Here is a 12,676-nt window from a genome sequence, read left to right as displayed (position 1 = left end):
ATAGCAGCTGTGCAGTTAACTCCTTTTGTGCTGACATGTAATTTACTGTCAAGAGTTCATTTTAAACAGTCATTGACTAAACTTTTTGCAACCTCACAATTGTGTATGTAACAGTGTAGTCCTATATTCTTAACTATATGAGTTTTGAACAAATCTGAGTATAATGAGGACTGTTAAAATATTTATGCTGTAGTTTCTTAGTTGATTCACAGCTAGTACTTAGGCTTCATATGAATATTTGCATATATTAATTTGTAAAAGCACAATTGTAATTCCTTTTAAGGGCGCAATTAGAGAATGAAAAGAAGAAAAGAGAAATAGCAGAAAAGGAAAAGGAAAGAATAGAACGTGAAAAGGAAGAGCTAATGGAACGTCTGAGGCAAATTGAAGAACAGACATTGAAAGCCCAGAAAGGTAAAAGTTTCTTTTTGACACTGGATTCAAAATTGTTGCTCTGTCATCAGCTAATAGTATTTCTTACTACTGTTAAATCTTATTTGTCTTATCTAGAATAATTACATTTAATTGCCAATTTAATACTTGGTGGAATTACATCATAAACACATTTAAGGCACATTCAACTATACAAGGCTCATATATTCTTTGTCTTTCATTTACTTAAGCACTCAAATATTTTTATGTGTACCCTTATATATTATGAATGCCTGTATGTAGTAATTTATTCCTATCACTATTCAGGGTTCCATAAACAAAAACACGTTTTCAATACTCTCTGGTACTTAAACAAAAGCATTTTATGGATATGTAAGAACTTCAAGGCATCTAGGTAATTAAAAGCATTTTAAGCTATTCTGACTATTTAAACTCTTCTGGAACTGTCTCTAAATTTAATTTCAGTATATTAAAAAAATGCACAACACACAGTAGAAGTGTTTTGTTTGTTTTCGGTAACATGTTTGGAAGAACCTATGACCTAGGCAGTAGGTAACCAAAATGCTACAGTGTATATATAGAAAGGATACATTGGATTTAGAGAGTGTGGTTTAATTAAAGTAACTCTAGAATATACTCATTTCAAACAAGAAATAGTGGGGAGAACAAAAGAAAAAAGATATTGAGTAAAATAGGATGTTATGTTCCTTCCTAAGCAGTAAGATCTAGGGAATAACATGAAAATCTACATTATTTATAAAATTAAATTAATACCTGCTTTTCTGACAACTAGTAGGACCAGCCATTCACTTCTGTTGGAAATAGCTAATGATCTTAGTTAAGGTTTATTTTCATTCCTTACATTAGCCTACCGTGGTGGGGAGATGCTGTTGAGCAGTGGGTAGAATAACTTGCAGATGGGTAGCTAGAGGAGGAAGTCACAAAGACTGTTATAAATCCACAAACTGATCATTCCAATTGCAAGATGATTGGAAATAATATTTCTAAGAGAAGAAATAGAAAAAAAAAAAAAACCTGGATTTTATTCTGACTCATTAGAAGCCTCATTTCTCAGAGCTAGAAAAGACCTAGAAAGTATTTAGTTTAAAGCCCAGAGGTAGTAAAGAGACTTATTTGCAAACCATAACACAAGGGTAGAACTTGTTTCCTGAATTCCAACTTGATGCTGTTTCTCCCACTCTAGGTGCTTTTTCATCAGTTAAAAAAGCAGACATTTGTGATGCGCCTACTTTGTGCTGTGTTTTCGAAAGACAGATACATAGCATGCATGGGAGTGAAGCCTGTGTGGTTGATAGAAATGAGATGTATACATTAAAAATATTAATAAAGTGAGGTAACATGTACTAAGCACCATGTGAAGAGTATGAGCAATACTCTTAGAGGAAGAATAGTGTAAAAAAAAAAATCTGGAGTATACTAAAGTGTGTTTTTTAAAAAAGGAAAGTTTAGTTCCCTGGTGGCGCAGTGGTTAAGAATCTGCCTGCCAATGCAGGGGACACGGGTTCGAGCCCTGGTCCAGGAAGATCCCACATGCCACGGAGCAACTAAGCCCGTGCACCACAACTACTGAGCCCGTGCTCTAGAGCCCGTGAGCCACAACTACTGAGCCTGCGTGCCGCAGCTACTGAAGCCCACGTACCTAGAGCCCGTGCTCTGCAGCAAGAGAAGCTACCGCAATGAGAAGCCCGCACACTGCAACGAAGAGTAGCCCCCCGCTCAACGCAGCTAGAGAAAGCCCGTGCGTAGCAACGAAGACCCAATGCGGCCAAAAATAAATAAATAAAATAATTTTTTTTAAAAAAAGGAAAGTTTAAAGAAATGTATGATAGTGCTCTGATTTTAAAGAGAAGATTGAAGGATAGTACTTTTTCATTTACATAATACATTTTCTTAGAGAATAGCTATTTACTAAATCTTTCAATCTTATTTATTTAGGATGTATAATAAAAATATTAATGATTTACATACAGAAAAGTACTCAAGTACAGAAGCACCAAAGAATATAAGGAAGATAAAACATAAGAAAGAATATAGAGCATGCCTGTCAAGACAGTTTCAAATCAGTCATCCTAAGGCAAAGGACATCCAGTTTGTTTTTTTGTTTGTTTTGTTTTGTTTTGTTTTTCTAATAATACAGCTTTTCCAGGCTGTCCTAAACTCTGCATGGTTGTCTTATAATTTATGCTAAATTCTCATTCAAATGCAGTAACTCTGGTCATATCTAAATCATGATATTTAGTAGATAAACCCATAAGTTTTTGTGAAAAGAAACTTCCATACTTCATTATTGTCATTTTCTTGAAAAAAATTTTATTGAAGTCATTATTTGAAATGTCATAAATCATTAAATAGAACCATTCTGACATTTTGCATTGCCATAATTCATCATTGTTAAATTATTTAGCTTCCTTTATCATTCTTTTAACCATCTTCAAGATATATTGGTGACTATATTTGAGATACAATACAGCCAAACTTGCATTTAGTCACTATTGCAACAAATATCAAAGTGAATTTCCACCTTCACAAAGACAAACCACAGGAAAGAGTTGGGGGTATAGTGATTTCATTCATTCTGGATACTTGTTAAACACTTAGTACTTAATAAGTACACCCAGTACTGTTCTAGGCATTGTTCTAGGTATTGGGGATATAGTATTGAACAGATAAGTTTCCTACTCTCGTGTAGCTTACAGTTTATTTAGGAAAGACAGAGTAATAAAATTAACAGATAATAAAAATCATCTTATGTAGTTCGAAGTGCTGTGAAGGAGATAAACAGGATAATGTGATAAAAGTAGTAATAGTAAGTAGGAGGGGGTTTAGGTATGCATTGTTTACAAATAGGAGCCAAGCTTTAATTCTGTCATTGACTTATGACCATAAGCAAGTCATTTTAGCCTCTAGATTTCCTTATGTTCCTAATTTCTAAAATGGAGGTAAATAATCCCTAATTTAGCTTTTTGAGATTTTTTGATATATAAAGTTATATTAAAGTTTTTGTTGTTGAAATTTTTTCATAGGTATAATAATGTGCATACCTCTTAGGTGTAAGGCTCAATGAATTTTTACAAAGTGAATTTATTTTTGTAACTACCCAGAATAGGATAGAGAACATTACCTGCCCTCAGGGAACCCCACCTTGTGTCCCTTTGCAGTCATTTTTTCACCCCAGATGTATATCATTCTGATTTATATCATCATGAGGTTTAGTCTTACCTTTTTTTCTAATAGCTCTGTTGAGATATAACTTACATACCACACAGCCATTTGAAGTGTACAATTTAATAGCTTTTAGTATGTTTGCATAGTTGTGCAGCCGCCATCACAGTTTTAGAACAATTTCGTCACCCCAGAAAGAAGTCGCATACCTGTTAGCAGTCGCTCCCAGTTATTCCCAATTCTCCCTCCCTCAGCCTTAGGCAGCTACTAGTTTACTTTTTATCTCTATAGACTTGCCTTCTGGACATTTCATGTGAATACAGTCATGCAAAACGTGATCTGTTGTGACTTGCGCTGAGCATAATGTTTTCAGGGTCCATCATGTTTTAGCATGTATCAAGGACTTTATGCGTATAATGCTACATTTTACTTTTTCATCAGTTGTTTCCACTGTTTGGCCGTTGTGAATATGCTGCTATGAACATTTGTGTACAAGTTATTGTGTATCTGTACGTTTTCATTTCTTTTGGGTATAAGCCTGGGAGTGGAATTGCTGGGTCATATGTTTAACTTTTTGAGGACATGTGCATCTGATTTCTAAAACAATTATATGTCATTTAACATTCATACGAGCAAGGCATGTTTTCTCCACATCCTCACCAACACTTGTTAGTATTTATCTTTTGGATTATAGTCATGATAATGGGTGCGAAGTAGTATCTCATTGTGGTTTTGATTTGCATTTTCCTAATGGCTATTGATGTTGAGTATCTTTCCATATCCTTATTGGCCATTTATATATCTTCTTTGGAAAAATGTATTTTCAAATTTTCTGCCCATTTTTCAATCATGTTTTTTTTTGTTGTTGACGTATAAGAGTTTTTTTTAATATTTGTGTGTAAATCCCTTATCATATATCAGATATATGATATGCAAGTATTTTCCCCTGTTCCATGGGTAGTCTTTTCACTTTGTTGATGGTGCTAAATTTGGTTTTAAATTTGGATGAAGTCCAATTTATTTATTTATTTTGGCTTTTATTGCTTGTGCTTTCAGTGTAATGCCTTAGAATCATCTTGCCTATGTTTGAACTACATAGAAATGAATTCATGTGTACTTTTGGCCTCTTTTTGCTCAAACTTATGCAGGTAGCTGTAGTTTGTTTTTTCACATTGTTGTGTAATATTCTATTGCATGTATTTACCTCAGTTTATGCATTCTACTGGTGATGGACATTTGTAATACTTCCAGTTTGGGGCTATTATAAAATAAGGCTGCTATGAGCATTCTTGAACATAGCACTTGGTGTACATACCTACTAGTTTGTGGGATGTACACATCTAGGAGCGGAATTTCGGGATCACAGCTGTATAGAGCTATAGTAGATACAGCCACCAGTTTCCCAAAGTGGTTGTATCAAACTTCATTCCTACCACTGCTCTACATCTTCATCATTACATTCACCACTCATTATTATCAGGGTTTCTTTTTTGTTTTGTTTGTTTAGCCATTCTGGTGAATACAATGAGTACAGTGCATTTTCTTGATGACTGATGATTTTGAGCACCTTAGCAAATGCTTATAGCTGTCTGTGAAGTGCCTTTTCACTTATTTTGCCCATTCAAAAAAAAAATTGGATTTTCTTCTTTTTCTTATTGATCTGTAGTAGTTCTTTACATGTATTGTAAAAACATCTCTCCGTGGTTTACCTTTTTACTCTCTTAATGGTGTCATTTAATGAAAAGACAGTCTTAACTTTAATCTCCATTTATCACTCTTTTTCCTTATGGTTGTGAATGTATTATTGTTTACTACCTCCTAGAAACTTTGTTTTACCTTTCACATTTAGGTCCACAGTCCATATGTAAGTGATTTTTATAAGAGTCAAGGTTTGTTTTTTCCCATACATATTTCTAACTGACCCAGACCCATTTATTGCAAAGACTTTGTACCATACATAGCATCACCTTTGTCACAAATCCAGAAGTCTGTATGTATGCATCTGTTTCTAGACTCTTTTCTGTTCCACTTATCTATTTGTCTATCCTATTGCCAATGCCACAGTGTTCAGTTACTAGTTGTACCTAAAAAGATTTTTAACTGACGTGTCATAAATAAGTCATAGGTATATAATAAAATGGTAGGAAGCATGTTTCAAAGACAAGGCAACTCTTGGGCTCCCATGTTACTTAACTTTATCTTTTATCTTTAATCTTTTATGGTATTAGTTGTTAATTGTTACACATTATATACTTTCATAAATTATAATCCTGAAATTGAGAAAAGGAAAATAATTACTTGAAAAAGTTAATACAGAGAGCCATTTAGTTTATAACAGGACAAACTAAGTCTCCAGAAGAGTTTAATATCTGCCAAGACTGGACTTCTCCATTTAAGTCAACGGACTGATGAATATTCTGCATATTTCACAGAATAAACCCTCTCCTCCCATGGTATTGCTAGGTGATGCACCTCCTGGATCATCCCTGGGTTGGTAGTTTTCTCTTTGTTTGCTGTATTAACTATACTTTTCCTTTCTTCCCATCTCTGGTAGCTTCCTTTTCTACTTACTCACAACCCTTTTCTTAATAGAGAGCTCCTGGAGAGGAAGTTCTGGGGATGGAAAATCCAGGAGAGGAAGATCAGCTGTTGAAATGTCTTTGCTGCAAACCTCTATGGATTGAGGATGTGATAACAGTTTCTCAATGTGATGACAAGCTCTGTAACTCTGATTTATCTTCTAAGTTGGCATTTATAATACAGCTTTTCTGTTGGGTTTCCCACTGCTGCCCAAGTCTGGTCTTTTCAGATTTTCTTCCTTTAAGCTTTCATTCTCAGCCACACGAGGAGCTTCACATGCTCTTCACATTTGCAGTATTGCTGTTTATTTGGTGGTTAGAAATGTTTTATCTTTTTTGAGGTGGGGAGGGGGCTTTTTTTTTTTTTCCTTCAATGCATGATTCTAGTGCACTGGCTTCCTGTTTTGCTAAAATAAAATTAGTAGTGTATTTGGGTCCCTGTCAAAGAGCTCCTGAATTTTTAGCTGGTTTTTCTTTATAGAGGGCCTGTGGATTGTGAACCTAAATGTTAAAGGTAGAATGAAGTTTCTAGAAGGTAGTAAAGGAGAGAATGTGTTCATAACCATAAGGAAAAGATTGATAAATTGAACTTTTATAATTATAAAGGGGACTCTGGCCCTTGGCATCTCTGCAGAGGGTTTGTAGGACCCCTGAACATCTGTTTCTACGTTATTGTCAGTGTTCCTCTGGCCGTTGATTCTTTCCCCATGCTTTGCTTTTTTTCCACCTCTCCTAGATGAGCAGTGTCAATCATAGTTATTTTAATGACCTTGCTTGCAAACTCCAATGTCTGGATAATCTATGGGCCTATTCTATAGTCTGTTTTCCCTTTTTGGGGTGGGGGGAGGGGGTCAGGGGCTCATTTGGTCCTGTCTGGTATACCTGGTAATTTTGATTGAATGCCCAACATTGTATATGAAAAGTTATAGAGACTTTGGATGGTGTTATTTTCCTTTAGAGAGGATTTAATTTGCTTTTGACAGCCAGAATATGTGCAGATCACCTGGATAGAGTTGAGCTGGGTTTCAGGCTTTGTTAACGTTGGTCTCTTTCTGGTTTTCCCATTGCTAGTCTAGCCCTTTGGGGGTGTCATCGGAAGACTGCATATTTACTGGGGCCCTTCTGTCTTAGAGGGCCTTGAACTCCAACCTTTGACTCCCAAGCTGCAAGAGAGTGTTAATCTCTCTGGTCACCTCTTTACCCTCTTACAGCTGCTTTTTGCTTGTTTCCGTATGTGTGCATTTTAGGAGTTGGCAAATGAGGGGAAATACACATAGATTTTGAGACTTTTCTGTTTACTCCTTTTCAGGATCTTGTCCTTTCAAGCCTTGGATGCTTTGGCAGCCCCAAAGTCTAAATCTCTGTCTTCTTAGCCTGATGGAATACTACAGGCTCTGCCTCTATTCCACTCTACTGGGAATATTATATACCTGTTTTTTTTTGCATATAAAATAAGCAAATACATGATATACACACAAAGATATGTTTTTCTTTCCACTTCTTTCTCTTTTTTTTGTTGGCAATAATCTCAGATTTTATTCAAAAGCAAGACCACCCACCCCAATTACTCTGGTTATCCCTTCATAATGAATGTATCCTGCTTTTACAAAATTTTTCCTTGTGTCTACTTCAGTGAATTTAAAAATTAATTTATTGTCTCAATTATTTTCTAATTGTTTGGCTGTGGAAAATTGGCATATTAGATTGTACTGCCTGGAACAGCAACCAGAAGATCCCCTATAAACTTGTTAGAAAAGTAAATTCTCTGGCTCCATCCCACATCTATTGAATCAGAACCCGTAGGGGTGGTACCCAACAATCTAGTTTAACAAGTCATCCAGGAGATTCTGATAGAAACCATTTGAGAAACACTGGCATATGAGAAACACGTGCTGTTTACTTAATGGACAGGCAGACATGGAAGTGAGGGAATATATCAAATAAGAAAATAAGCAGTGGCCCAAGTGCTTTGACTCTAAATGGGTACAGAATAAGAATAGCCATGAATGAGACTCATAAACTGGTTCTATTCAGATACGTATGAACTGCCCCTCTCTTCTGCTTGATTTCCATGGGCTTACGTTAGTGTAAAACCCCAAGTACATTTGTCTTGGGCAGATCTGTAAATTCTTCAGCATATGGACACTGTAGAGAAAGAAGTAGGATTGACCATTTCCTAATCATCTCCCAGGCTGCATTACCCAATACGCAGTCTGTCTACACACATGTTTCTGTCATCTGCCAAGCAGGGGCAGAAAAAAAAAAGTAATATATAAATATATTTATGTAAATAAGTACATTTATATAAATGTAGATTTTTATATAAATAAATATGTATAATACATATTTTTAAAATCTTCATTTTGAGTAATGTTTTTTAAAAGTACCAAAATGGTCATTAGAAAAAGCAAAACATTTTTGGCCTTCCTTATATCTTTTTATGACTTTGTATTGTTTTTAGTTTGATTGCTGGGACTAAGGCACTAGATATAATTTTTCAATGCCTGAGGCCTTACAGGGTTTTAATCTGGCTCAGAATTCTCCACTTCCACTTCTTTCTTAAACAAAAGGTACATATATCCTTTTGCACCTTGCTGTTTTCAGTTACCATTGCTTAGATGTAGTACAGGTATTCTAAAATTGCTTTTTCAGTAAGTAATTTGTAATCATATTCTTAATTCTATGATTTCTAAGAATTTTGATAATAGAACTTTTATTTGCTTTTTTTTTTTTTTTGTAATAGTATTAGTTCTTTTCCCAGGGTAAAAATAAACTATTGCCCTAGACTGGAAAGAGGAAGAAAAAAATCTATAATCTTCTGAGATATTTTTTTACTTTTTTTTTTTTTTTTACTAATACTGTTACAATTTTTATAGCTTCCAATCTTTGCCCTTGGGGATGACATAAGAGTTGATTTGGCTTGCCAAGTCTTAGACCTGTCAAAATCAAGTGATGCTTGTGTTCAAACCTGATTGAGAAAGGGAAGCTTTCACAAATTTTATTAGCTTGAACTTAGAATAACTTCCCTGGTTTACACTTAATTAACTTCCATAACCATCTACATCAATATACTGTGTACTGTTAATGAGAGAAACAATTTATTCTTGTAACCTTTCACCTTTGTCCTGAAAGAGCTGAGATTCTAAAAGAAGCCAGATTTCCTTCGTACTCTCTTCTCACGTGCCAGACCTCAAAAATTGTAGGTTCTTGCTTTTTTTGACCCAGATAGGCAAAACATTGATACTATTCACATTTCTCATCTAATCCTTCTCCTCAAGGGCTTCTAACTGGATCCAAGGTCTGGAGGGATGTTTGTTTCATAGAAATATATTTTTTGGCCATGCCACGGACCTTGAGGGGTCTTAGTTCCGTCTTAGTTCCCCTGACCAGGGATTCAACCCAAGGCCACAGCAGTGAAAGTCCTGAGTTCTAACCACGGGACCTCCAGGGAACTCCTGAAATATTCTAATTTGTGGGTTCACAAACTTTTTCTTAAAAGGCTGGATAGTAAATATTTCAGGCTTTGCAGGCTACATGGTCTGTTACAGCTATCAACTCTCCCATTGCAGCATGAAAGCAGTCATGTGCAATACCTAAACGAATGAGATTGTGTTCCAGTAAAACTTTATTTACAAAAATACGGCGTTGGGTTGGGTTTGGTCACTGAGCCATAGTTTGCCAATCATAGTTAACTGGAGAGGAAAGAGAGATCATTGTGGGATATATGGCACTTCAAAACCTTCCTTTCTAGACTAGAGACTAGTGTAGATTTGAAGCTTTCAGTTCATTTTCAACATTAAAAAAAATTAGAGTTTTGTGTAATTCTTAATATACCACAAAACAACCATTGCTCTGTCTACTATTCCTCAAATTAATACTTAGTACAAAAAAACTGTTAGAAAATAAAGAATATTTTGAAATTTAACTTTGTAACCCAGGCTTATTTTTCTTTATTGGCTCATAGTACAGAAAGAATTTTTATTATGAGAGAAAATAAGGCGTTTTCATTTGTAAACTTTTCTTATTATTTGCTTGCTTGTTTAGAAGGAGGATACAGCTGTGAACTTTGTGAGCTTTATTTTATGTATTAGTCAGCCAGATGGAAAGAATGATCATTAAAAAAGTTAGATGGGCTAGCTCTGATGTCCAAGTTTTAGAAGACATATACTAAAATGAATAATCCTAGAATTTAGCTTCAGTAACATCCTTCATTATACACATTTCATCTTTATAGCCAAATAGTCGCGTAGAAGTTTTACATTTTATCTAGAGTTTAAAGTCATTTTTCTTCCCAGTCTTCTCAAAACCTCCCAAGTCTTAACTGCAGTTACTTAAATTAGTTCTGACCAAGAACAACAAAATGGAGAACAGTAAGGTGACTTGTACATTACAGTTAGCTTTCAAATCTTTTGACATACAGATTTTCAGTTTTTCCTTTTTTCTAAAGTATACAGAAAGGGAGAGTCATTCTTTGTAGGACATTGCACCCATCTTAATAGATGACATTCTCTTGTCTTCTGTCACAGATGTCCTTGCTATTGAACAAAGATTGTCAGAACAATACTTAAAATTAGTACTTTCAAATCTTTTGGCTTTGTGCTAGTAATATTTTCCTTTCTCAACTCATTAGAATAAGAAAAGAGAATTAACTTTATGATCTGTACATTTATGGATTAAAATTCACCTCATTTATCTCCAAATATTACTTACTTATCTTCATGCTTGAGGAATGGATATGTACTAATAACTCAAAATTTTCAGTAATTCATATAATTCACATCAAAATTCCTATTTGAGTCAGTAAGTATTCAGTCTTAATGTCTTGGGTTTACTTATCTAATACTTAGTTTAGGTAAGTAAAAACTTATTTAAGTTTTAAAGTGTGTTATTTTATAGACTTTTGAAACAGATGGCAGTTTGTTTAGGTCAAAACTTCAGAGAGGTTTTTTTTAAAATTTTCATTGGTGTATAGTTGATTTACAATGTTGTATTAGTTTCAGGTGTTCAGCAAAGCAAATCAGTTATACATATACATATATCCCCCCTTTTTTTAAGATTCTTTTCCCATATAGGCCATTACAGAGTATTGAGTAGAGGTCCCTGTGCTATACAGCAAGTTCTTATTAGTTATCGATTTAATATATAGTACTGTGTATGTGTCAGTCCCAATCTCCCAGTTTATCCCTTCTCCTCGCCCCCCCACCCCGAATCCCCTGGTAAACATAAGTTTGTTTTCTACATCTGTGACTCTGCTTCTGTTTTGTAAATAAGCTCATTTGTACCTTTGTTTAGATTCCACATATAAGCAATATCATATGATATTTGTCTTTCTCTGTCTGACTTCACTCAGTTGCTGCAAATGCCGTTATTTTGTTCTCTTTTATGGCTGAGTATATAGGTACCATTGTATATTCCATTGTATATAGGTATCACATCTTTACCATTCATCTGTCAGTGGACACTTAGGTTGCTTCCATGTCCTGGCTGTTGTAAATAGTGCTGCAGTGAACATTGGGGTAATATATCTTTTTGAATTATGGTTTTCTTTGGGTATATCCGCAGGACTGGGATTACTGGGTCATATAGTAGTTCTATTTTTAGTTTTTTAAGGAACCTCCATACTGTTCCCCTTAGTGGCTGTACCAACTTACAGTCCCACCAGCAGTGTAGGAGGGTTCCCTTTTGGAGAGTTTTGTTTTTTGTTTTTTTTTTTTTGCGATACGCGGGCTTCTCACTGTTGTGGCCTCTCCCGTTGCGGAGCACAGGCTCTGGACACGCAGGCTCAGCGGCCATGGCTCACGGGCCCAGCCGCTCCGCGGCATGTGGGATCTTCCCGGATCGGGGCACAAACCTGTGTCCCCTGAATCGGCAGGCGGACTCTCAACCACACTGCGCCACCAGGGAAGCCCATGGAGAGTATGTTTTTAAAAATAAAGGATGTGCTTCTAGCTTTATGACATAACTTGAATTACAGAGAATTTTCATTTCTTTGCATTTTTGAATTGTGTAATAGAGTTTTAAAAGTTATTAGGTTTTTGCCAAGTTAAAAACGAGGTAATGATCATTTGCATATGTGCTAATTTTAAGAAACTGTACAGATTAGATTCCTTGCTACTATTTTGACTTCTTTTGATAATGAGAAAATTAGAATTAATCATTGTTTTGGGGGGATACATATATTTGACAGAACTAGAAGAACAGACTCGAAAAGCTCTAGAACTGGACCAGGAACGAAAACGAGCAAAAGAAGAAGCAGAAAGGCTTGAAAAGGAGCGTCGAGCTGCTGAAGAGGCCAAATCTGCTATAGCAAAACAGGCTGCCGACCAGATGAAGAATCAGGAGCAGCTGGTAGGGAACCTGGGTTCTGTTAGGGGAAAAGAAAAATTCAGACAAAAGCATGGACGAAATCGGTTCCGCAATTTCAGAGTGTTTATTCTCTGAGCACAAAGGTGTTGGTTAATTACGTTTTCAAATCCCCTCACTGTGGTATGTGTGCACTCACTGCAAGGAACTTATATCTT

General features: G+C 35.5%; 1 protein-coding gene across 2 annotated transcripts in view; it reads left to right on the top strand.

Moving 5' to 3' along the window:
* The window catches only part of RDX (radixin), a 102,002-nt gene that overhangs the window by 53,799 nt on the left and 35,527 nt on the right, over nucleotides 1–12,676 (top strand). For both annotated transcript variants that reach the window (XM_089915522.1, XM_022561536.3), the window contains exons 10-11: nucleotides 284–414; nucleotides 12,343–12,503. In XM_089915522.1, the coding sequence (XP_089771648.1) occupies nucleotides 284–414; nucleotides 12,343–12,503 (292 nt within the window). The remainder of the gene's footprint in view (nucleotides 1–283; nucleotides 415–12,342; nucleotides 12,504–12,676) is intronic.

This window comes from Delphinapterus leucas, chromosome 7 (assembly GCF_059928025.1).
Source record: "Delphinapterus leucas isolate spDelLeu-1000000601 "Yukka" chromosome 7, BTC_Dleu_Yukka2, whole genome shotgun sequence".
Taxonomy (NCBI): domain Eukaryota; kingdom Metazoa; phylum Chordata; class Mammalia; order Artiodactyla; family Monodontidae; genus Delphinapterus; species Delphinapterus leucas.
This window is presented reverse-complemented; position numbering and strand designations above follow the sequence as displayed.